Raw genomic sequence first — 22,826 nt, 5'->3', positions numbered from 1 at the left:
CGTTTTTGTTGCCTGAGAGAGCAGCTCTGCGTGGTAAATTTGGCCCCCTGTATAGCCCGACATCATCTACAAATTTAGCCGTGTTCTCTTTCTCCTATACTGTACACGCCCAATGAGTTATTTACTGTGCATCTTGACTTTACATTTCAATTATCTCACCAAAAGTGTCTGGTCACCAGTTGACATATATGACCCCTTGAACTCTGATACGTGTTACAAACCGGACACAATGGGTAGTATCAGGCCCCTTTGCTTTTTTCTTTTATCACTCGTTTATTACATCAGAGAAACACACATTTTAAGACAAAATTTAACTACATGAAATATTGCTCCCAGTAAAGGTTAACATAAGCAGTGACAAAACTTAGTTGTCTTAAGGGTTTCTGCTGGCAACACAATTTAAGGAAGCAATGTAAGGTTTATAACATTTTAGCTCAAACACGTGGCTAGTGATTGAATCACGACACAGACTCTTCAACAATTTCGGTAACAAATAAAATAGCGTGAATTTGTACTCACAGTAACCAACTAATCAACAGCCATGCCACTGAATAAGTAGTAGGCCATTTGGATCGAATTAGCAACACCCTGCTACTAGGGGAGTTAATACCAACAGTCTTTAAATATCTTGCTCCCCATTAAATAAACAAACTTACAGTAATTAAATGAATAACAAATCAAATACACTACGCTCCACTGAAACTCTTCAGTGGAAGCCAAGCCAAAATGAAGATTCCATTAACTGACTAGCACTGAAATCACGGTAAAGCTCATCTCTGTGTCCCCAGACACACATGGGGCAAACTCATACAAGACAAGATTTTGAAGGGAGCACATCAGTAAAACCGGTAGTGGAGCTAACTCGTGCCACTGAAAATTAAGGTACAAGACCGGGGCACAAGGTCGTATACAATGAGGCTGCCTTAATGATATACTGCGCTCCAAAATATTAATTCAAATGGCCAATTCAAAATTAAGTACACGTAAACCAGCATTAATTAACGAGGAGTGACACCAGGTCGCTCGAAGGGATGACAACACTTAATTGAAAAGACAAATGCCGGATTCGGCAGTAACATCAAACACCTTCTCCGAGTTTTAACCAGGAGTCACTTCCCGCCATACAAGTAAACATTTAACTATGCACAAGGAAGGAACCCCAAAGAGAAAATTCAAATAAAACCCCCAAAAGATTATAAAGGACAGGGAACCCCAACTATTTAAAATTAAAAGAATTAGCTCTCCCCGAAGGCAGTGTAAACGTGAAGGCCACACTTAAGAGGCCACCAAAATTGGTTACGAAAGGTCTTATACATTTGCTCATTTTCTTTAAAGAATCACAAGGCTGCTTAGCTTCTGCTGGACGTCCGGTATAGCTCGTGTAGGATACACCAGGCAGCAATCCAAGCTAGGCGGTCGCAAGGCACGGCGAGCAAAATCAGGAGAGCAGACAGGCAGACAGACAACACATATCCTCCATGCTGAACCGGCAGACAGCGTGTAACCAACTCCACGTATACGTGGTTGCTCCCACCTCGTACCTCGCGGCCTCTCAGCAGGTAGCCCGAGCAAACGTCAACTGCCACAAGCCCCGCGGATGCGGAGAACAACAAGGCAAGCAAAGATAAGAAACATCGAAGGATCGATAATGGACAGCGAAGAGAATGGCGCGCCAGTAACGAGCGCCGCGGCTCAAACGCTGCAGCCAATACTTTCGATGAGGTGTCTGAATATTTTTGGAGGAATGCATCCCGTTCTTCCACAAATACCGAAAGCAGAGTAGATGGTGCTGTTGGACGTTGGGGTCTTGGAGCGAAATCGGTATTCTGTCTCGTCTCGTAGGTATTCCATTGGGATCATGTCCGTGCTTTGGACAGGTCGGTCCACTTCAGGAATGTTATTATCCACAAACCAATGCTTCAGCGATGCTACTTAATAAGAGGGTGCGTTGTCTTGCTGATACAAACGTTCATTGTCTCCAAACTGTTCCCCTACTGTACACAGTGTTGTAAATTCTGTTCGTGTCCTTCAGCATTTAGCGTTTTCTCAAGTGCAATAAGGGATCCACACTCTATCCATGAAAAACATCCCCTTACCGCAATACCACTTCCTCTGTAATTCACTGCCGGCCGGTGTGGCCGAGCGGTTCTAGGCGCTTCAGTTCCGAACCGCGCTGCTGCTACGGTCGCAGGTTCGCATACTGCCTCGGGCATGGATGTGTGTAATGTCCTTAGGTTTGTTAGGTTTAAGTAGTTGTAAGTCTAGGGGACTCATGACTTCAGATGTTAAGTTCCATAGTGCTCAGTGCCATTTGAACCATCTGTAATTCACTGTTGGCACCAAGCCTCTTTACAGGTAAAATTGTCCATCCATTAGAGTGTCACAGGTATGGCGAGACTCATCACTCCAAATCATTCGTTTCCTGTAACCCATAGACCAGTGGTTTTCCCCTTTAGACTGCCTCAAAGTTCACTTATCACTGGCTACAGAAATGTGTGCCTTATGGGGAGCTGTGCCATCACTGTACCCCATTATTTCTAACTCACTACCTAGAGTGTTATGCTTGCTGGACTGCCGCTAGCTCTTTGGACCTCACGGGCGCCTCCTTCCACTGATTTCATGCGATTTTTTACAACCACTTTCCGCAATGCTTGCTGGTGCCTGTACATGAGACCTGCCTGGGGGTTGAGTTAGCTGTGGTTGTTCTTTCGTGTTTCCATTTCACTGTCACAACGTCAGGAGTAGACTTGGACAGCATTAGAATGGTTTAACATGCCTGATGGATTCGCTAATTGGCTGACATTTAGTGGCCAGTCCACGTTCGAAATCACTGGCCTCTCCTGACCCACCTGTCCTCCTGTTACTGCTTCTCCACTGACAGCACGATCATATTTTTCTGTAATACGTCAGGTGGTTTTGCTGGACGTGGATGTCAGATTTCGTCTCTGTCAACCACTGCACACACTCTTTCATCTGCTGGGCTTCGTCGACAGCTAACCCGCAGTATATATTTAGGTGTGTGTATAAATATTATTCCACATCCCGGACTTTTCCAGATACCAAGTGTCCAAGGAACAGAAAAGCAACTGGAATCACTCAACAGAGGAAAGTCCACTGGACCTGACGGGATACCAATTCGGTTCTACACAGAGTACGCGAAAGAACTTGCCCCCCTTCTAACAGCCGTGTACCGCAAGTCTCTAGAGGAACGGAAGGTTCCAAATGATTTGAAAAGAGCACAGGTAGTCCCAGTCCTCAAGAAGGGTCGTCAAGCAGATTCGCAAAACTATAGACCTATATCTCTGACGCCGATCTGTTGTAGAATTTTAGAACATGTTTTTTGCTCGCGTATAATGTCGTTTCTGGAAACCGAGAATCTACTCTGTAGGAATCAACATGGGTTCCAGAAACAGCGATCGGTAATGGTGGAATTCAGTATGGTGTTGGTCCACCCTTAGTCTTGATGACAGATTCCACTCTCGCAAGCATACGTTCAATCAGGTGCTGGAAGGTTTCTTGGGGAATGGCAGCCCATTCATCACGGAGTGCTGCACTGAGGAGAGGTATCGATGTCAGTCGGTGAGGCCTGGCACGAAATCGGCGTTCCAAAACATCCCGAAGGTATTCAATAGGACTCAGGTCAGAAGTCTGTGCACTCCAGTTCATTACAGGCATGTTGTTGTAGTGTAAACCACTTCGCCACAGGCCGTGCATTTTGAACAGGTGCTCGATCTTGTTGAAACACGCAATCGCCATCCCCGAACTGCTCTTCAACAGTGGGAGGGAAGAATGTGCTTAAGCATCAATGTAAGCCTGTGCTGTGATAGACCACGCAAAACAACAAGGGGTGCAAGCCCCCTCCAAGAAAAACACCACCACACACCATAACACCACCGCCTCCGAATATTACGGTAGGCACTACATACGCTTGCAGAAGACGTTCACCTGGCATTCGCCATACCCACACCTTGCCATCGGATCGCCACATTGTGTACCGTGATTCGTCACTCCACACAATGTTGTTCCACTGTTCAATCATCTAATGTGTAGGCGTCGTTTGGCATTTACCGGCGTGATGTGTGGCTTATGGGCAGCTGCTCGACCATGTAATATAAGTTTTCTCACCTATCGCCTGTTTGTTATAATACTTAAAGTGGATCCTGATGCAGTTTGGAATTCCCGTGTGTTGGTCTGGATACATGTCTTCAACAGTCGGCGGTCTCTGTCAGTCAACAGACGAGATCGGCCTGTACGCTTTTATGCTGTACGTGTCCCTTCACGTTTCCACTTCACTATCACATGGGAAACAGTAGCCCTAGGGATGTTAAGGAGTGTGGAAATCTCGCGTACAGACTTGCGGCGCAAGTGACACCCAATCACTTGACCACGTTCGAACTCCGTGAGTTCCGCGGAGCGCCCCATTCTGCGCTCTCAGGACGTCTAACGACTACTGAGGTCGCTGATACGGAGGACCTGGCAGTAGGTGGCAGCTCAATGCACCTAATATGAAAAATGTGTTTTTGGGGGTGTCCGGGTACTTTTGATCACATAGTGTATGTCGCAAGATCAGATGAAATGAAATGTCGTGTGGCAAGGGCCTGCCGCTGGGTACGACCGTTCGCCTGCTCTCTTGAGTCAACGCCACTTCGGCGACTTGGCTATCGAGCAAGATCAGATAACTACAGGGAACCGTAGAAAGACATGCAATGGTTCACTACTTGGTGGAGAGGCTGGGATTTGACCCTCAACACAAATTAATGCAGTGCTCAGGGAATAAATAAATAAAATAACTCGTTCTTTATCTATTACAAAGTTGCTGATCGATCACTGGAAACATTTACAACAGCAAAACATATGGACATATGGGGGGGGGGGGGGGGGGGGGGAGGTGGGAGGGGGTACCATCCTCAGTCCTTATGTGGCTATGTACTACATCCAACTTTTATTTTTTCCTAGGTTAGGGGCTAAAATAAACTCACTGTGTGAGATTGTAGATCTACTTTACACCGGGATTTCTGTACGTCACTTGTTTTCGCTTCTGAACTTTCCCAGTAGTTACAACCTGTGTTTGAACAAAGCTGTCTGCCGCAGCGTCATCATGTGTTCCAGAAATAAATTTAATTTATGTTCAAACAAATATCTCATAGACAATGTTTAGTCCCATGAATCGGACTAGTATTGCGATCTGACAGCAAAGAATTTGCAGATTATTAACTAAGCACAGGAATCTTACTTGCGCAACGATTTACAGTGGGCGTAGCAAAAGAAAACTGATTTTACGCGGACGTCAGTAATAGTAACAAACATCTCACTACTTACGAAAAAGGTGTAATGCAACGTGGCTTTCAGCCGCGAGTAGGGGGCATGTTGTCTCAATTTGTTGTAACAGTTCAAACCAACAAGACATCGAATAATCATACTTTATATAAAATGAAACACTGCCGCTGTACTAGGTGCGTCTTCTCCCAAACCTATCTTTTCTGCCGGATGATCATGCATAGAAGCACAAAACATAATTCTTACAGTGAGTGAATTTAGTTTGTATAACATTTGCAATCAGAAATCCATAAAAATGTTATTAATTGCTGAAGACAAGCAGTACGTATCGAATCATGTGATCCTATGTTGACTGCTGCTTGCAAGTCTGCAAAAGGTCGTCTAAATAGGAAAGTGATCGCCAAGAAAAAACTGATTTGAAAGAACATTTAAATATAAATGACAGTACGCGTAACTTTAATGATCCGATCACACACGGCGCACAAGTTCCTGAACGTGAGAAATTCAAACAAGATGTGTAGAAGTCGTAAAACATTGACAAAGATTCACTAATAGAGAGTGTGAAGACATTACACATTCTACCATACTGATGCATTTCAAGCAACTAGGTTCCGCTATTTTCCGAAAGCCCACAATTACGGATGGGGTCATTCTCGCGTCGCCGTGCCATCCGCATCAAAAAAAGTTAAGCTTCTTTAGATGTATGATCGACTATCTTTGTTATACTCCCCTTATTACGCTATCTGTTATGAAAGAACTGGAAACTTTAAGATTTATTGCAATCACTAATGGATATAGTCCATAGATCGTGGGTGAGCGGTATAAGTAGAAAATGTTAGGAGCGAACAGCAACTTGCGAGCAAGAGTTGTGTGTTCGAAATCAGAAATTTGTTAAATTTTCGTTCTTGCCAAAAATTTTACAAAAGCCAGACCAGAAGGATGTTTAAGATTAGATTCAACGAACACACGAAAAAAGAAAAAAAATGCAGACGAAGCGGCGTCGGCCTTTGCTGAGCATTTGAAGACAACGGGACACCAACCACGGCGCTGGATGACCTCCAAATTTTGCATTATGATCAAAATGGCAAGAAACGTGACCGTCTGGAAGAACCGGAAATTCTCAAGCATGCGTGCGCGGTTAGTGATCAACTGCTTAACGATAAGCTGATCTGTAGAAATCAGAACTACTAAGGCTCCATAAAGTCTGTTTAAAAAAAAATTAACTTAGGCGACTTTTGACTTTGGTTATTCTACATTTAAGTCGTTTTCCCTGTTCACTATTCTACCTATTTTTAGATGATGCATTTCCTGTCACTTTTTATGTCGAAGCTCCCTTTGCTTATGTCAACCATTTTAATCATGGACACCTGTTTTTGTGTATTTAATTGGTACTGCTCTTGGGTACGCCTTTTTCGAAATGATTTCAGTTCTTTTACGACTGCTTTTCATTCTACAGATATTTGTCATGTTTTTAATTTTTAAATTATCATGCTTTTATTTTTTACATTGTAAGTAGCAAAGAGGGATTTTATTGTTGTAAATGATATTTATGCGGTTCGCATATCTTACTTCACTTCCTGTTTTTTGTGGCCCGCATCGCTTCCTGTCGCAATTTGTATCTTTTAAATCTTTCTAACTTTTAATGTGTATTCCGTCGCACTCATTATTCCATTATTTTTCCTCATAAATAATGCTTCTGCAGCTTAATTTTGGAATTTTATTTTAAATCTTAGTTATAGGGTGAAAACTATTTGTGACCGCCATCTACATGTGTTCCCGCTGGTAGCTGTAAGCGGCGCTCAGTCTAATGCTTACTGGATACATGCTCGACATTTTCTGCTGTGATAGGTGGTTTTCATTTCTTCGTGAGGCAGGATGTGTGCAATTCTCTATGTGTGGTCCTACCGCTATAGCACTGGACCTGGAATCATGACTGTACCGGGTATATATTTTTTATTTAAGATTTTATTTGACTTACTAGAACGTCATTTGTTCTTTCTTTTTAAGGTTTGGCTGTCAATCTTAGCTCGACGTGGACGTACGCTTATTTTACAGCATAATAATTCGTTGAATCTATGGTTCGTAAAAATTTCCTTAGATATTTTACTACAGCCGTGCGTAATAGGACCATACGTCAACAATCATTTTCGCTTTCTTTTTTTAGTGTTATAAATAATCTGATAATGCCCTACAGAGGCGAAACGCGTCATTAAAGCAATATTTTCGCAACCAAGACTGTTATATTCAAAAATAATGTTTTGTACCAAGTATCCAAACGTACTCTGCTCACGAGAAGACAAAGGAGAGATTGCGAGCCATGAAAGTATCAGTGATATTCTCTGCCTACGTACAGCAACAAAATAATTACGCATGCACTATACGATTCCCGTGACTGAACAGCCAACTCATACTACAAATCTGCTCATACTGTATGCTGTCAACGTACATCTTATCACACTGCAAGGCGGCAAGCCAGCTACGTAACAAGACTTCACACTACGAGTAATTCGCCTGAACCAAGAATTTTGCTTGATTTACGCGACCCAGAATTCGCACCGCGGCGAGCACCGGCACTCGAGGAATACTTCCTGAACACCACACACACTGGCTCAAAGATAAGCTGTACGTTCGCAATCGATAACTAGATACAGAAGCATATCTTTGCAGAAGAACTGCGGTGACTAAACGTAAAAGTTGCAAATTAAAAACTGAGAGTCACGAATGTGACAACCAACTTTAAAAGTTCACTGTTGAAATTCCGAGACCAAGAATTATACAACATATTACTTCTTCCGTCTCGCGAAATTACCATGACAAGAAAATAACTGAAAAAAGAGCTCATTCGAATGTTTACCGGCAGTCGTTCTTTTTGCTGGTGCAACGTGGAAGGAGGAAATGATAGTGTAGAATAAGTACGCTTAACCACACACCGCAAATTTGCTATAGGAGTAGAGATGTAGACGTAGATTTAGAACACTGGCGTCCGCTGGTCCATCCACAGTGCACCGACATACCGTGCGATTTGCACTATATATTTATGAGTGATGTTGTCCAACAGAACAACTAGCCTCATGGGATCAATTATAAGACGTGGGACAAATGCCTCCCGAGTTTATGTGTTGCCATCTCTGGGCGTCTCTGAACAGCCCGTTGCGAGGTGGACGTTGCGACAGTCCCAGATGTGTTACGCGCCCTACTTCTCCCTGTCGACGCAAGCGCTATCACCCTCTGTAGGACGTGGTTCAGTGGAGCAACAGGGAGATAAGATAAGCAGCTATACACCTCCGGTACTGCCAATGGCTAACCGTCACCCACTTTGCAGATCAGTTTGTAAGTGTTCAACAAACAGTTTAGGTGTTGGAGTGAAAATCGCGGATGGCGTAGGATCGGGCAGTGGCTCACCGGTTTGCCTGAAAAGACTGTACGAGCTGATGAGCTGAGCGTATCTTGCTCAAGCAGAATCGCCGCTTCGACAGGCCGACGCTCCATGTCCTCAGCGTCCCTCCAGCTCACTAAGCCATGCCACGTCAGCTTGGCCGTTCATTTTCTGCGTGACCTGACTACATTTCGGAGATTTATCTTCATGTACAACTATAAAGATCATTACAAGAAGACTACGAATTCAACAATAACAACAATAAAATATATAGCACGTTTCATTGTGATGACAGCAAACTTTTTAATTACAATTAATGTACTTAATGACTTAGTACGCTAATGGTAAGGCTTTTCTTACGTTTGTGCTTCGTTCATAGCCTTAGCATAATGTTCAGGAAATTGCAATTTAGAAAAATACAGCATCTGAAAAGCATTCGTCCAAAAGTCCACGTACGGACTTCAAAAACAGAGCTGCACATGTCGTCCCCCTCCTCGAGGGGGGATTCAAAAGTAACGGGAATTGGGCTGAGGTGGGGAGGGAGAGTAGGGGAACCCATTGTTGAACCAGGTGTCCGTTACTGTCACGCTACCTGATTCAGTGAGCGAAGTTGCGTCGCTGTGAGTACTTCGTTTCGCCCGTGAGAGCTTCTTAGTAAAATAATTTTTTCCATCTCGGGGAAAACTTGATGCCAATTGTGCAGAGAAATGCACGGCTGTGAAATTTTGTCTGCTGTTGAGGAAACCGGCTCCAGAAACTATTTTGATCTTTAAGACTGCTTATGGGGATGCTGCCGTAAGTAAAACCAGACTCTACGACTGGTTTTCTCGTTTTAAAAATGGAAGTGACGAAAACGTCGACAAAATCAATGTCCTCGTTCGTGAAGACCGTCGGCGAACCGTTGATCAACTCTGTTAGATGTCTGGAATATCATGGAGTTCAATTCAGAGAATTTTATCCGTTGATTTTGCACATGAGAAGGACTGCAGCCAAATTTGTCCCTCGCCTTCTCACAGAAGAGCAAAGGGAGCGTCGACTTCAGGCATGTTTTGAGCTTCTTCCATCATGACAACACGCCGGCTAACGAGCACTTTTTGACCGAAAACGGCATGACATCGATTGTCCACCCCCCTCCCCTACTCACCGGATTTAGGCCCCTGTGATTTCTTATTGTTCCTAGACTCAAAAGGGGTATGACAGGAAATCGTTTCGTCACTGTGGAGGAAATAAAATAAAAATCACTGGAAGGCATAAAGAATATCCCGATAAGTGAATTTAAAATCTGTTTTCAACAATGGAAGGATCCTTTGAAGAAGTGTGTTGTGGTTAATGGAGAATACCTTGACGGTGACCAGATATGTTGTAAAAATATTAAGAAATAAGTGCGTTATGACGAATTTCCCCTCTCCTTTCTGGATCTCCCCTCGCAATATCATTAAGCTACAAGAGTGTCGCATTTTCAGAAGAGAGAACACGTTTCTCTTGTCCTACAGCCACTGTTCTGCTGTGGTACGGATAATAGGTGCGTCACAGTATGCACCTGAAACGGCGTGGCAGCTGTAAATGAACTCCAAAGTTGAAGTACACGAGCTAGTACGATTCCTGTAGGTAAAACGTCCAAACTCCACACTGATTCGCCGTTACATTTTAGCTGTATGTGGACTAAATGCAATGTCACGTCGTACAGTAATGAAATGGTGCCAACTATTTGACGATATAGTCCAGGTCCCGCACCATTTTCTTTCCATCTTTTCCACAAGCTGAAAGGACATCTGGGACAGAAAGATATTTTCCAACGATGAGGACGGTCAACAGCAGTTCTCACATTGCTCCAAAACCAGCGAGTGGACTTTTAAAGTGGCGAAACTGACCGACTGGTACAATGTTCCGGCCATTTTATACAGAAACTTGGTGGCTGTGCTAAAACTCACTGTCGTGTATCTACACTATGTGATCAAAAGCGTCCGGACATTTGGCTGAAAATGACTTACAAGTTCGTGGCGTCCTCCGTCGGCAATGCTGGAATTCAATATGGTGCTGACCCACCCCTAACCTTGATGACAGCTTCCACGCTTGCAGGCTCACCTTCGATTAGGTACTGGAAGGTTTCTTGGGGAATGGCAGCCCATTTTTCACGGAGTGCTGCACTGATGAGAGGTATCGATGTCAGTTGATGAGGCCTGGCGTGAAGACGGCATTCCGAAACATGCGAGAGGTGTTCTGTAGGATTCAGGTCAGGACTCTGTTCAGGCCAGTTCATTACAGGGATGTTATTCTCGTGTTACAACTCAACCACAGACAGTGCGTTACTAACAGGTGCTCGATCGTGTTGAAAGACGCAATCGTCATCCCTGAATTGCTTTTCAACATTGCGAAGCAAGAAGGTGCTTAAAACATCAATGTAGGCCTGTGCTGTGATAGTGCGTCGCAAAACAACAAGCTGTGCAAGCCCCCTTCATGAAAAACACGATCACACCATAACACGACCGCCTCCGAATATTACTGTTGGGACTACACAAGCTGGTAGAGGACGTTCACCGGACGTCCACCATACCCACACCCTGCCATCGGATTGCCACATGGTGTACCGTGATTCGTCACTCCACACAACCTTTTTCCACTGTTCAATCGTCTAATGTTTAGGCTCATTACACCAAGTTAGGCTTCGTTTGTCGTTTACCGGCGTGATGTGTGGCTTATGAGCAGCCGCTTGAACATTGATTCCAAGTTTCTCACCTCCCCCTAACTCTCATAGTATATGGAGTGTATCCTGATACAATTTGGAATTCCTGTGTAATGGTCTGGATACATGTCGGCCTATTACACATTACAATCCTCTTCAACTGTCGGCTGTCACTGTCAGTCAACAGACGAGGTCGGCCTGTACGCTTTTGTGCTGTACGTGTCCCTTCATGTTTCCACTTCACTATGACATCGGAAACAGTGGTTCTAGGGTTGTTTAGGAGTGTGGAAGTCTCGGATACACCCAATCACCTAACCACGTTCGAAGTCCGTGAGTTCCGTGGAGCACCTCATTCTGCTCCCTGACTGTGCCTTTATGATTGCTGAGGTCGCTGATATGGAGTACCTGGCAGTAGGTGGCAGCACAATACACCTAATATGAAAAACGCATGTCTTTTGGGGTGTCCAGATACTTTTGAGCACATAGTGTATGTATATCAGAGTTGATATTGTTGTGTAGTTAATGGTACCATAAGCGATCCCACAAGGTGCTGCCTCGTATGACGATGACAGTGGCAAACTAGCAATGTTATTCACTTCAGAGGCCCCACACATGGGTGCATCCATCGTGGTGCTTTACGCAGAACCATGACTGTCTGAAAAGAAGAAATTAGCCAATTCTGTGTGCAGTGTTGTATTTAGGCGCTCCACTGTTGGCGTGCTTGTATCTGCAGTCGCATCAAAGGAAGTCACAAAAAAGAACGCAACAGTAGTCATCGTGTGACAGTACAAGCTGTCACAGACGTCCTCGCACTGTCCCCATGCATACTTCTCCTGCTGTAAACAGTGGTACATACTGTCTCTTTATAATCCTGCACGGTCGAGTGAACAATATGTCAGTCCCCTCACGCGCTAGTTGCGTAGGACCATGGACAACCCGCACAGCGCTAAGTGTGGTTCTTTTGGAGGAATCGATCCCATATATTTTGGGATGTCCGGATACTTTTGATCACATAGTGTATATCACTTTGGAGAGCAGTGGGATATTTTTGGAACGCCGAGCCGGCCGCGGTGATCTCGCGGTTCTAGGCGCTCAGTCAGGAACCGCGCGACTGCTACGGTCGCAGGTTCGAATCCTGCCTCGGGCATGGATGTGTGTGATGTCCTTAGGTTAGTTAGGTTTAAGTAGTTCTAAGTTCTAGGGGACTGATGACCTAAGATGTTAAGTCCCATAGTGCTCAGAGCGATTTGAACCATTTTTTTTGGAACGCCGACTTCGCGTCAGGCCTCACCGACCGAGATCGAGACCTCTCCTCAGCGCAGCACTCCGTGAAAAATGGGCTGCCGTTCCCCAAGAAACCTTCTAGCACCTGACTGAACGTGTGCCTTCGACAGTGTAAATTGTCATCAAGGCCAAGGGTAGGCCAACACCAATTGAATTCTGGCATCACCGATGGAGGGCGCCACGAACTTGTAAGTCATTTTCAGCCAGGTGTCCGGATACTTTTGATCATATAGGGTAGCTAGTAATATGGGCAACAAGTGCTACATTTCGGACGTGTTGAGGCTAGTGGCTATGGCCTTTCTTGGAGGTTGTTTATACATAAAACAAAGGTTGTTTATACATAAAACTACTACTTGTTTGTTATGCTGGTTGTTTTGTCATGCTGCTTTTGGAAGACTGAAGGAAGCTTAATATCAGCTGCCTTCTCTGAAGTAACAATTATATTTGTTTGGCAATTATTATGTAAAAAATCATTAACCGTCGCAAGAGTCACAAAGAAAACATTTGGAAGACCACAGCGTGTGTTACTGTACAATGATGCCGAGTCAGGGGACGAATATAGACCTATTACCGGTATATACAGGCAAAAAAAGAAGAAAGAAGATAACGTAGCCAGGATATAGAGGGATAACATACTCCGAAGGTAGTACACCAGTAATTAAACTTCTGAACTTGAGCCTAAGACGCTTGCCCTATGTATTTTTCCATACTGTTCTATGATTCTATGTTCTAGGATTCCCTTCCAAAATACTTTTATTTTAATGAAGAAGTTGTAATATATGAACACTTTTGTACGACACAGTTAATTTTATTCCACATGAAGTTCATATGACTCGTCGCTACTGGTTCTAATTGCACTCATTTTACAAATGCAGTCAGTCATCGATCACGAGCCTGCATGAGTCTTCCATTGCCGGTGCAATGGTCTTTTCATTACGTAACAATTTTTTCGACACGAAATTCAAATCTGAGCTTTAAGATCTCACATTTTTTCAGAAACATAGTACTCGTCCGTCTTGCATTTTTCATCTGATGCGACTTTCAGCATAATCTTTCCGCGAAATTCTTCACTTTTACATCCTACAGTGCGGGACACGAACTCCTGGGATCTGCTGTGCAGGCTTGCTCAGGCTGGACTAACTCGCTCCTTAGGGCCAAAAGATCTCCAGGTTCAAATCTCTCCCTTCTAGAAGCATGACTCATCCCCGTCAGCGATGCCGCTGCGCTGTAGCCAAGAAGCGTAGGGCAGATTCGATCTTTCAAGTGTAGGATCTGCAGCCTTGCAGTACAAGTCCTGTAACTTCCGAATACTTCCTGTACATAAGGCCGGCCGTGGTGGCCGAGCGGTTCTAGGCGCTACAGTCTCAAACCGCGTTGCCGCTACGGTCGCAGGTTCGAATCCTGCCTCGGGCTTGGATGTGTGTGATGTCCTTAGGTTAAGTAGTTCTAAGTTCTAGGCGACTAATGATCTCAGAAATTAAGTCGCATAGTGCTCAGAGCCATTTGAACCATCTCCCTCACGCATGGGTGTGTGTGTTGTTCTTAGCATAAGCTAGTTTAACGTAGTTTAAGTAGTGTGTAAGTCTAGGGACCGATGACCTCAGCAGTTTGGTCTCTTACGAATTCATACACATTTGAAAATTTTTCAACAAATGTGATGTACATGAAGTAACAAACAAACGATTACACGTTCGGAAATCTTGCATAACTTATTCAAGAGAAAGCGCTCCACAAATTGAGCAAGTCAGTAACACGTTAGTCCACCTCTGGCTGTTATGCAAGCAGTTACTCATCCTGTCACTGCTTGATATAGTTGTTGGCTGTCCCCCTGAGGGCTACCGCCAAATTACGTCCACCTGGCGTGTTGGTCGTCAAAATCCCGAGTTGGTTCGAGGGCTCTTCCCAGTATGCTCCAAACGATCTCACTTGGGAACCGATCCGGCGACCTTGCTGGTGAAGGCAGGATTTGGCAAACACGAATATCAGCAGTAGAAACTCTCTCAGGGTGTGGGTGGCCTTTATCTTGGCTTAAATTTTTTACAATACCAAGGTCTGTAGTGTTAGTATTGACGTAAATTTCAACTTGATACCCCTACCCATCACTGCGAAATGGGGTCTTAACAGTCGGACGGAGTGTCAGCCAAGAAAGTGACCCAAAAAGGGTTCCATTTTTACCGACTCAGATAAGGAACGCTAAAAAAAATATCTCTGTTTAAATACCTGACATTGTCGACTGGAGAGCGATCAATGAATTTAGTGTGAAGAAACTAGTAATCCAGTTGATCACTAGTAGATATGCTGGATTACTAGCTTCGACAGGACTACGCAGCCATCTTCAGATCCCTACAGATTATGAAATCGTGCTGTGCGATAAATCGCACGTCTGTTTTCGTACCATCATAATGCACCCATGATAAAGTATAATAGAACTATGTCCTCATACTAAGACAGAGTTGTAGAAGTGTGTTACATCGAGAAGTGCTGCACGTGTCTTGGTTGGAAATATGTTCCCTGTATCCAATCCAGATACATGCGACACTTCTTGACGTTCCGCACTTCCATGACTATATCTTGCCATGAGGATTCAGTCATATTTTTTGACGTTCTGCTCTTATTTTACTAGCCGCGCGGGATTAGCCGAGCGATCTCAGGCGTTGCAATCATGGACTGTGCGGCTGCTCCCGGCGGAGGTTCGAGTCCTCCCTCGGGCATGGGTGTGTGTGTTTGTCCTTAGGATAATATAGGTTAAGTAGTGTGTAAGCTTAGGGACTGATGACCTCAGCAGTTAATTAAGTCCCATAAGTATTCACACACATCTGAACATTTTTTTCTTATGTTATTTAGGTACGTTGTGATGGTATGAAAAGAAATGTGCCGTTTATCACACAACAAGATTTCCTGTTACTAGTGGACGCCGAAATGCACGCGTTTTAGCCCACGCAGGCTGGCGTGAGGAGGGAAGTACTATACTGACGTGAGGTCTGGAACATGACAAGGAATTAGAACTCAGAAAGCGGACGTAATTAGTTTGATACTTAACTATAATCCATTAATGATGAACGTCGCTCTTGACGGTACATGATACACAATATCTGTTCAGAATACATACGTAGTAAGTCAATATGGTGCCTTGCTAGGTCGAAACAAATGACGTAGCTGAAGGCTATGCTAAACTGTCGTCTCTGCAAATGAGAGTGTATGTAGACAGTGAACCATCGCTAGCAAAGCCGGCTGTACAACTGGGGCGAGTGCTAGGGAGTCTCTCTAGACTAGACCTGCCGTGCGGCAGTACAGTCACCAACAAACTTTACATATTCACATACTCCTTTACCTTTTACCCAAATGAATACAGACTCAATTACAGATATTTTTCTCCTGTTACGAGTATACAAAGACAATGCAGAAGTAGACATATAAGCTGATTTATCAAAGTCTTTATTAGCAAGTTCTGCCATATGGTACGTGCGAAATGCAATAATGTCTGTGTCAACGAAACTTTCGAGTCCAGGAACATTTGGTACTCCTGTACCTCCACGTACAATAGCAACAGTAAACCATCCGTTACCATGACTAAAGGAATCATTAATATCTAAACTAAAATTAAGTCGGCAACCACAGAATACAGAAGGTCCGTCCAGCAGGGCTTGAGCAGCGACAGATTTGACTGGTATACGATTCTTCTTGTCTCCAACTGTTGTAGCAAATTCAATGTTCTCTTCTATATAAGCGAGCGAGCGCCGCGCAGCGGCTCATTCGCGCTGCTGCTGCTGCACAGGCAACTGCATTGAACGCTGCGAAGATGCCGTACAGAAGATACCGTCGCCGTTCTAAACAGACAGTGTACAAAACCATCGAAAACATCGAATTTGCTACAACAGCTGAAGACAAGAAGAATCGTATACCAGTCAAGTCTGTCGCAGCGCAAGCCTTGCTGGACGGACCATCTGTTTTCTGTGGTTGTAGTCTTAATTTTAGTTTAGATATTAATGATTCGTTCAGGCATGGTAACGGATGGTTCACTGTAGCCATTGTTCGTGGAGGTTCTGGAGTACCAAATGTTCCTGGACTCGAAAGTTTTGTTGACAGAGACATTATTGCATTTCGCACCTACCATGTGGCCGAACTTGCTAATAAAGCAAATGTTGTAGCAAATTCAATGTTCTCGATGGTTTTGTACACTGTCTGTTTAGAACGGCGACGGCGACGGCGTCTTAATTTTAGTTTAGATATTAATGATTCGTTCAGCCATGGTAACGGATGGTTCACTGTAGCCATTGTTCGTGGAGGTTCTGGAATACCAAATGTTCCTGGACTCGAAAGTTTTGTTGACAGAGACATTATTGCATTTCGCACCTACCATATGGCCGAACTTGCTAATAAAGACTTTGCTAAATCCGCTTATATGTCGACTTCTGGTTTGTCTTTGTATACTCGTAATAGGAGGAAAATATCTGTAAATGAGTCTGTCTTCATTTGGGTAAAAGGTAAAGGAGTATGTGAATATGTAAAGTTTGTTGGTGACTGTACTGTATATTTTCATAAATAAATTGTCTATTTGCAAAATGATCTGTAGCGTAGCTGAGAACCGGACAAGGGTACATCTAGAACCGGGGGCGCAAGGATGCAACAGCATGTTACGCCTACAAGGCGGCTGACGCAACCCGCCGAACAGCTTACGCAATCTTGGCAGCGCGCCAGCGGCGGACTTAGCGCACAGCTCGGTCTGCAATCACTGATAGTGGCGACAAGCGGGTCCGACGTATACTAACGGACCGCTGCCGATTCAAAGGCTACCACCTAGCAAGTGTGGTGTCTGGCGGTGACACCATATATATATGACAGTAATTAAAACCACCTTTCGTAGCGTGTACGATGTGGATCTGAAAATGGGCACGTAGTCCTGTCTAAACTAGTAATCCTGTGTACCTACACGCAATCGAGGCTATAAAAACTTTATACTTGAAGCTTCGTTTACATTTATCCCTGTTTATTTTCTTGTTTTATTTTACATTGTACCTCACATCTGGCTGAGCATACCGGTTTTCGTCGGGCTTCAGTATTCCTGTTAACATTTTAAGTACATTCTGTATTTTACGTCTTACACTTGCTCGGCCATATGGTTGTCGAGAACTATTGAAGATCGTACAAGATCTTGACATTTGACAGTAAAATTCGACAATCGTTAATCATCTAACTGATGCCGTTAATTGTTCCAGGATTCCGAGAAGGTGAACGAGCAAGGCCGATTAAACGGTATCCTAGAAGAAGATATAGAGACACTGACAGACACGACGCCCAGCCGCAGGCCGGCCACCGGAACGAGGCAGCCTGCCGAAGCCAGGACGGAGGCTGCGGTGGTGACGGAACGGAGGGCGCCATCCGAGGACAGCAAGGCGAGGACCGTCGGCGCGGGCCGCACCAATACCACCACCGAGTCGCCAGTAACTGCCGCCACAGAGGGGCCCGTTACACCATCGGCGGCAGCGACCCGAGAATCTGTGGCACGGACGACGCGTAACTACACCACCTTACGCACCGAAGGTATCACTCAGAGCTCAGTCGTCGAAAACGCCACTCTCCCTCCCACTCATACAAACACCGCCACTACTGGACCTCAACCAGCGCCGACGAGCGGTGAGACAGTGGTACAGACGACGCTAGACCACCGCAGCACACTCAGTGATGACGTCATTCTCAGCTCACTCACTGAAGACGTCACTCACCCTCCCAATCGTACAAACGCCACCACCACTTTTAGACCTGAACCGGCGCCCTCGAGTGGAGAGTCAGTGGCACAGTCGACGCATCACCGCGGCAGTACACCCACAGAAAACGCCACCCTCATCTCAGTCACTGAAAACGTCACGCATACCCTGTCTCACACAGACACCACCACTGTTAGACCTCAGTCACCGCCGATCGTCTTCGTCTCTTCGCCAACCAGTGACATACCAACAAGTTACTTGCCCAGCAGCATTTTCCCCATTGTCGTAGACCGCGGACCTGTGAAGACTACCAGTAAACCACACTCCACTACTCCGAATGGGACCACCGAGTCTTTGGGACCGCGAGTTAGCGACACTGACAGGCTTTTCTTAGTTTTTGAGTCAGCTAACGACTCCTCCACACCTGCCAATAATGTCACTGGCGCATCACCAACACCTGCAGACCGTACCGAGACTACAACTGCCAGGACAGCTGATGAAGTGGTTACAACTAACGCCAGTGCCAATGAGAGCGACCGCTCTGGCTCACGACGGCTCGTCGAGTCGTCATCTTCCGAGGAACAGACGACGGTTGTGAGTGTAGCAACGAGCAGTGGAAACGCCAGCTCCGGCTCTGACGACGGTCTTCTCGTCGCTCGGAACGACAGCTCCCTGACGACGCGAGGCAGTGCGACGACGACGACCGCCGAGCCGAACTTCAGCCGGGAAGGCCCGACCAGCGCGGCTCACGTGGAGTCCGAAGCAGCCACTCCGGCGCCGACGACGGCCTCGACGAGAAGGGTGAGCGACAACAGCTCCGCGACTACCCTCACGACGAACAGGTACGTCGTGCAGCATGTCGTCGATTCGGGCTCCTCAGCCGCGACATCCCAGCGAGAAGACGGAACTGTGCCGACGACGACAACGGAAACTGCTACGACCACCAACAGGACGCCGGCAGCCTCGAGCGTAGACTATGCTCTCGAGCCCATTGTGCCCACGACTCGTGCTCCAGGTATGAGTAATGACAGTAACCGTCAATTATACTAAGTTCCACTCTACTTTCTGCACGCTTCATTTCCTCTGAAGTAACTGACAAATAGCGTGTCTGGCGAATTGGGATTCTATCGTTAAATTACTTTTGAATACATTATGGGAGTGGCAGTGACCAATGTCTTACAAATATTTACTATTAGATACAGTTTTGAACACGATTTATTTCTCAAGGTGACAGGTTTCGACCACTACTGTGGTCATCTTCAGACCATTGTGTAGGAACCTCTTTCTGTTGGAGAATCACTACTAGTGGTCGAAACCGGTCACCTGGATAAATAAATCGTGATCGAGACTGTTTTTTATAGTAACTATCATCAAATCACAACGGCTGGCGAGACTTACACTGTGTGATAGATGTGACCATCTGCTCAACATCAGTAGCCGCTGTATCAGACCTAAATCGTTTTTGAAAGATATAACCGCCATTTGACTGTGCAACCACATCAAGTGAAGAAGTCATGCTAATTCCCAGTAAATAGGGCTGTTATACAAATGGTCTCGCATTTATTTCTGACAATATTGATTTACACAACCGAAGATACATAATTTGTCGATGACTTGTGTTCTTCTCAAGTCTAACGATCGTTGACACTTTCAAAAGAAAGTTGGCATTAACCATACAGCGGAGATGCTGAGCAGTAGATAGGCACAACAAAAAGACTGACACAAATGATCTTTCTGCTAACGAGGCCTTTGTCCAAAATAGACACACGCCCTCACTCACTCACTCACACACACACACACACACACACACACACACACACATGACTGCAGTCTCAGGACAAAGACCTCGTTGGCCGAAAACTTATTTGTGACAGTCTTTTTACTGTGCGTATCTGCGACTCAGTATCTCCGCTACATTGTTACATTCCATCCTGGATTTTCCTTTGTTTGATAGTTGATACTTCTAACGCTTGATAATGGCCTAAGCACGAAATCTAGATTGTGGAAAAAAAAAACGTATTGTACAGCCAAATGGCGGTTACATCTTTGAAAAAGTTTTATATGACTGTGGCTCCATACCAAAGTAAAATCACTAAATGGTTTTGAGAACTTTTAACATTGCAGCGCGTCAGAAATCGTGAATAATTTAATGATTATAAAGAATCCGCCTCGATTGCAAATAGAAACCGGATGTTGACCTAGGTTTCTCCGCAGATATCCACGCCTTCCTCGGAACACACTAAAACTACGAACTGCCTAAAGAATCATGGTCCAACATTAATACAGTACGGCCAGTACTGGGGTGAGAAAGCACGCATCTGGCGTTTGAGCTAAGTACAGCTATTGACATGGTACACACGTACCACTTATTTTACATTTTATGAGAAACTTTTGCCCTTTTGGGCCTATTGTATTAATGTTGGACCATGCCTCTTTAGGCAGTTTGTAGTTTTAGTGTGTTCCAAGGAAGGCGTGGTTATCCGCGCCGAAACCTAGGTCAACATCCGGCTTCTATTTGCAATCGAGGCGGATTCTTTATAATCATTAAATCATTTTGACTTCATATAGTGTTCGTCTCAATCAGAACCATACCGAAGCAAAGCCGCACACTCGGTTGAACTGCCAAACTACCGCCCCTTATCCCCTACCTTTGCGAAATTTTTAAACACTTTTAACAATAATTTTAATTTTGTAAGTAGGTTTAATGGAAATGACGCACAGCGAAACCGAACGTCGTTGAAATTTTATACAATAACAACATGAGACAAACGTTTATCACAGTGATTAGCAAAAAGTCTTAAGACTTTGGACGTTCTAGCGTGCAACAGAGTATTCGCGCTACATTAAAAATTAAATACCTAATTCAGAAGTAAGATCTTTTTCCACTGATGTTACGATACGATATGCTTGAACAATCCAGCGGATGACCAATAGCAGAGCGTACGTTTCTTTACACGATAGTTTAACTTCTACGAAGAGTGTGCAGCTGTCTACAGGACCAACGGCTAACAACTCTCGTAATAGGAGGCTCGTACAATACGTAATACAACAAATTTTGTTGAAACCAGGTTAGTTTTATTCAGGATTCCAATACACCAAATTATTCCCCACTATTTTGACTACAGAATGATATTTTTTCAATATAATCTCCGTTCAATGCGACGGCCTTAAGCTATCTTACTGTGTGCCCGCACGGTAACCCTCTACTGGTCGATGTCGGATCCAACATCTTGCTGCATCAGTAGCCTCACCATCATCTAACAAGGGAACCTCCCCACCGCACATCCCTCAGATTTAGTTATAAGTTGGCACAGTGGACAGGCCTTGAAAAACTGAACACAGACCAATCGAGAAAATAGGAAAAAGTTGTGTGCAACTATGAAAAAATAAGCAAAATATAGCCAGCATCAAGGATAAAAAGAGCTGAGAGGAGCCATGGTCCCGTGGTTAGCGTGAGCAGCTACGTAACGAGCGAAGCGTTTACTTTCATTATTTTCGCAAAGTTATGATCTGTCTGTTCGTTCATTGACGTCTCTGTCCACTGTAATAAGTTTAGTGTCTGTGTTTTGCAACCGCACCGCAAAACCGTGAGATTAGTAGACGAAAGGACGTGCCTCTCGAATGGGAACCGAAAACATTTGATCGCAAGATCGTAGGTCAACCGATTCCTCCACAAGAAAACACGTTTGGTTTATTCTATACGACACTGGTGACGGCATGTGCGTCACATGACAGGAATATGTTGTCGACCCACCTAACTTGTACACTTGGCGAATGGGTAAAATATTCTTCTACCTTGCCCGATATAGGTTTTCTTGTGGATGTGATAATCACTCCCATAGAAGTGATGAAAACATAAGAGTTTGTCACATAAACTGAAACAAATGAATGCAACAGTTTCACAGTCGCACAGTTTTCCCTGTGCTCTGTCAAAACAAATGTTTTTAACATTTTCAAATTTTTCCGTGTGTAGACCGTCAAATCCTCCATATGCCCAAGCAAATCTGAACATGTCCTGGAATTTTGGAGAGCGAAGTTGATTATGTGTGAGTACCTGAATTTTGATAATTGTCTGAAAATAAAAAATTAAACTCTTCACTCGAGGGAAGACTTGAACCAAGGACCTGTCGTTCTGCAGCTGCTCACACTAAGCACGGGATCACGGCGCTCCTGAGCTCACACTATCCTTGATGTTGCCTATCTTGCACATGGACTACTCAGTTTGTATATTTTGCTTATTTTTTTTATAGTTCCACACAACTTCTTCCTGTTTTCTCGATTGATCTGTGCTTAGTTTTTCAAGGCCTATCCTCTGTGCCAACTTATAACTAAATCTGAGGGGGGTGCGATGGGGAGGTTACCTTGTAAGTACTGCTTCCCGCAGAATACATCCTTCATTGGGTCAAACAGGTGGACGTAGGAGGGTGCTCTTTTGGTCCTCTGTTAAGTGGTGAGGAAACTGAGTACCCCCTACTGGTGGGCAAGTGCGTCAGCTCCACCA

General features: G+C 44.6%; 1 protein-coding gene across 1 annotated transcript in view; it reads left to right on the top strand.

Annotated features, from left to right (window-relative positions):
• Positions 1 to 22,826, top strand: part of LOC126272391 (uncharacterized) — a 288,157-nt gene that overhangs the window by 40,853 nt on the left and 224,478 nt on the right. Inside the window, exon 2 of the mRNA XM_049975214.1 lies at positions 17,837 to 19,340. Coding sequence (XP_049831171.1) covers positions 17,837 to 19,340 — 1,504 coding nt within the window. The remainder of the gene's footprint in view (positions 1 to 17,836; positions 19,341 to 22,826) is intronic.

The sequence above is a fragment of the Schistocerca gregaria genome, chromosome 5 (genome assembly GCF_023897955.1).
Source record: "Schistocerca gregaria isolate iqSchGreg1 chromosome 5, iqSchGreg1.2, whole genome shotgun sequence".
Classification (NCBI taxonomy): domain Eukaryota; kingdom Metazoa; phylum Arthropoda; class Insecta; order Orthoptera; family Acrididae; genus Schistocerca; species Schistocerca gregaria.
This window is presented reverse-complemented; position numbering and strand designations above follow the sequence as displayed.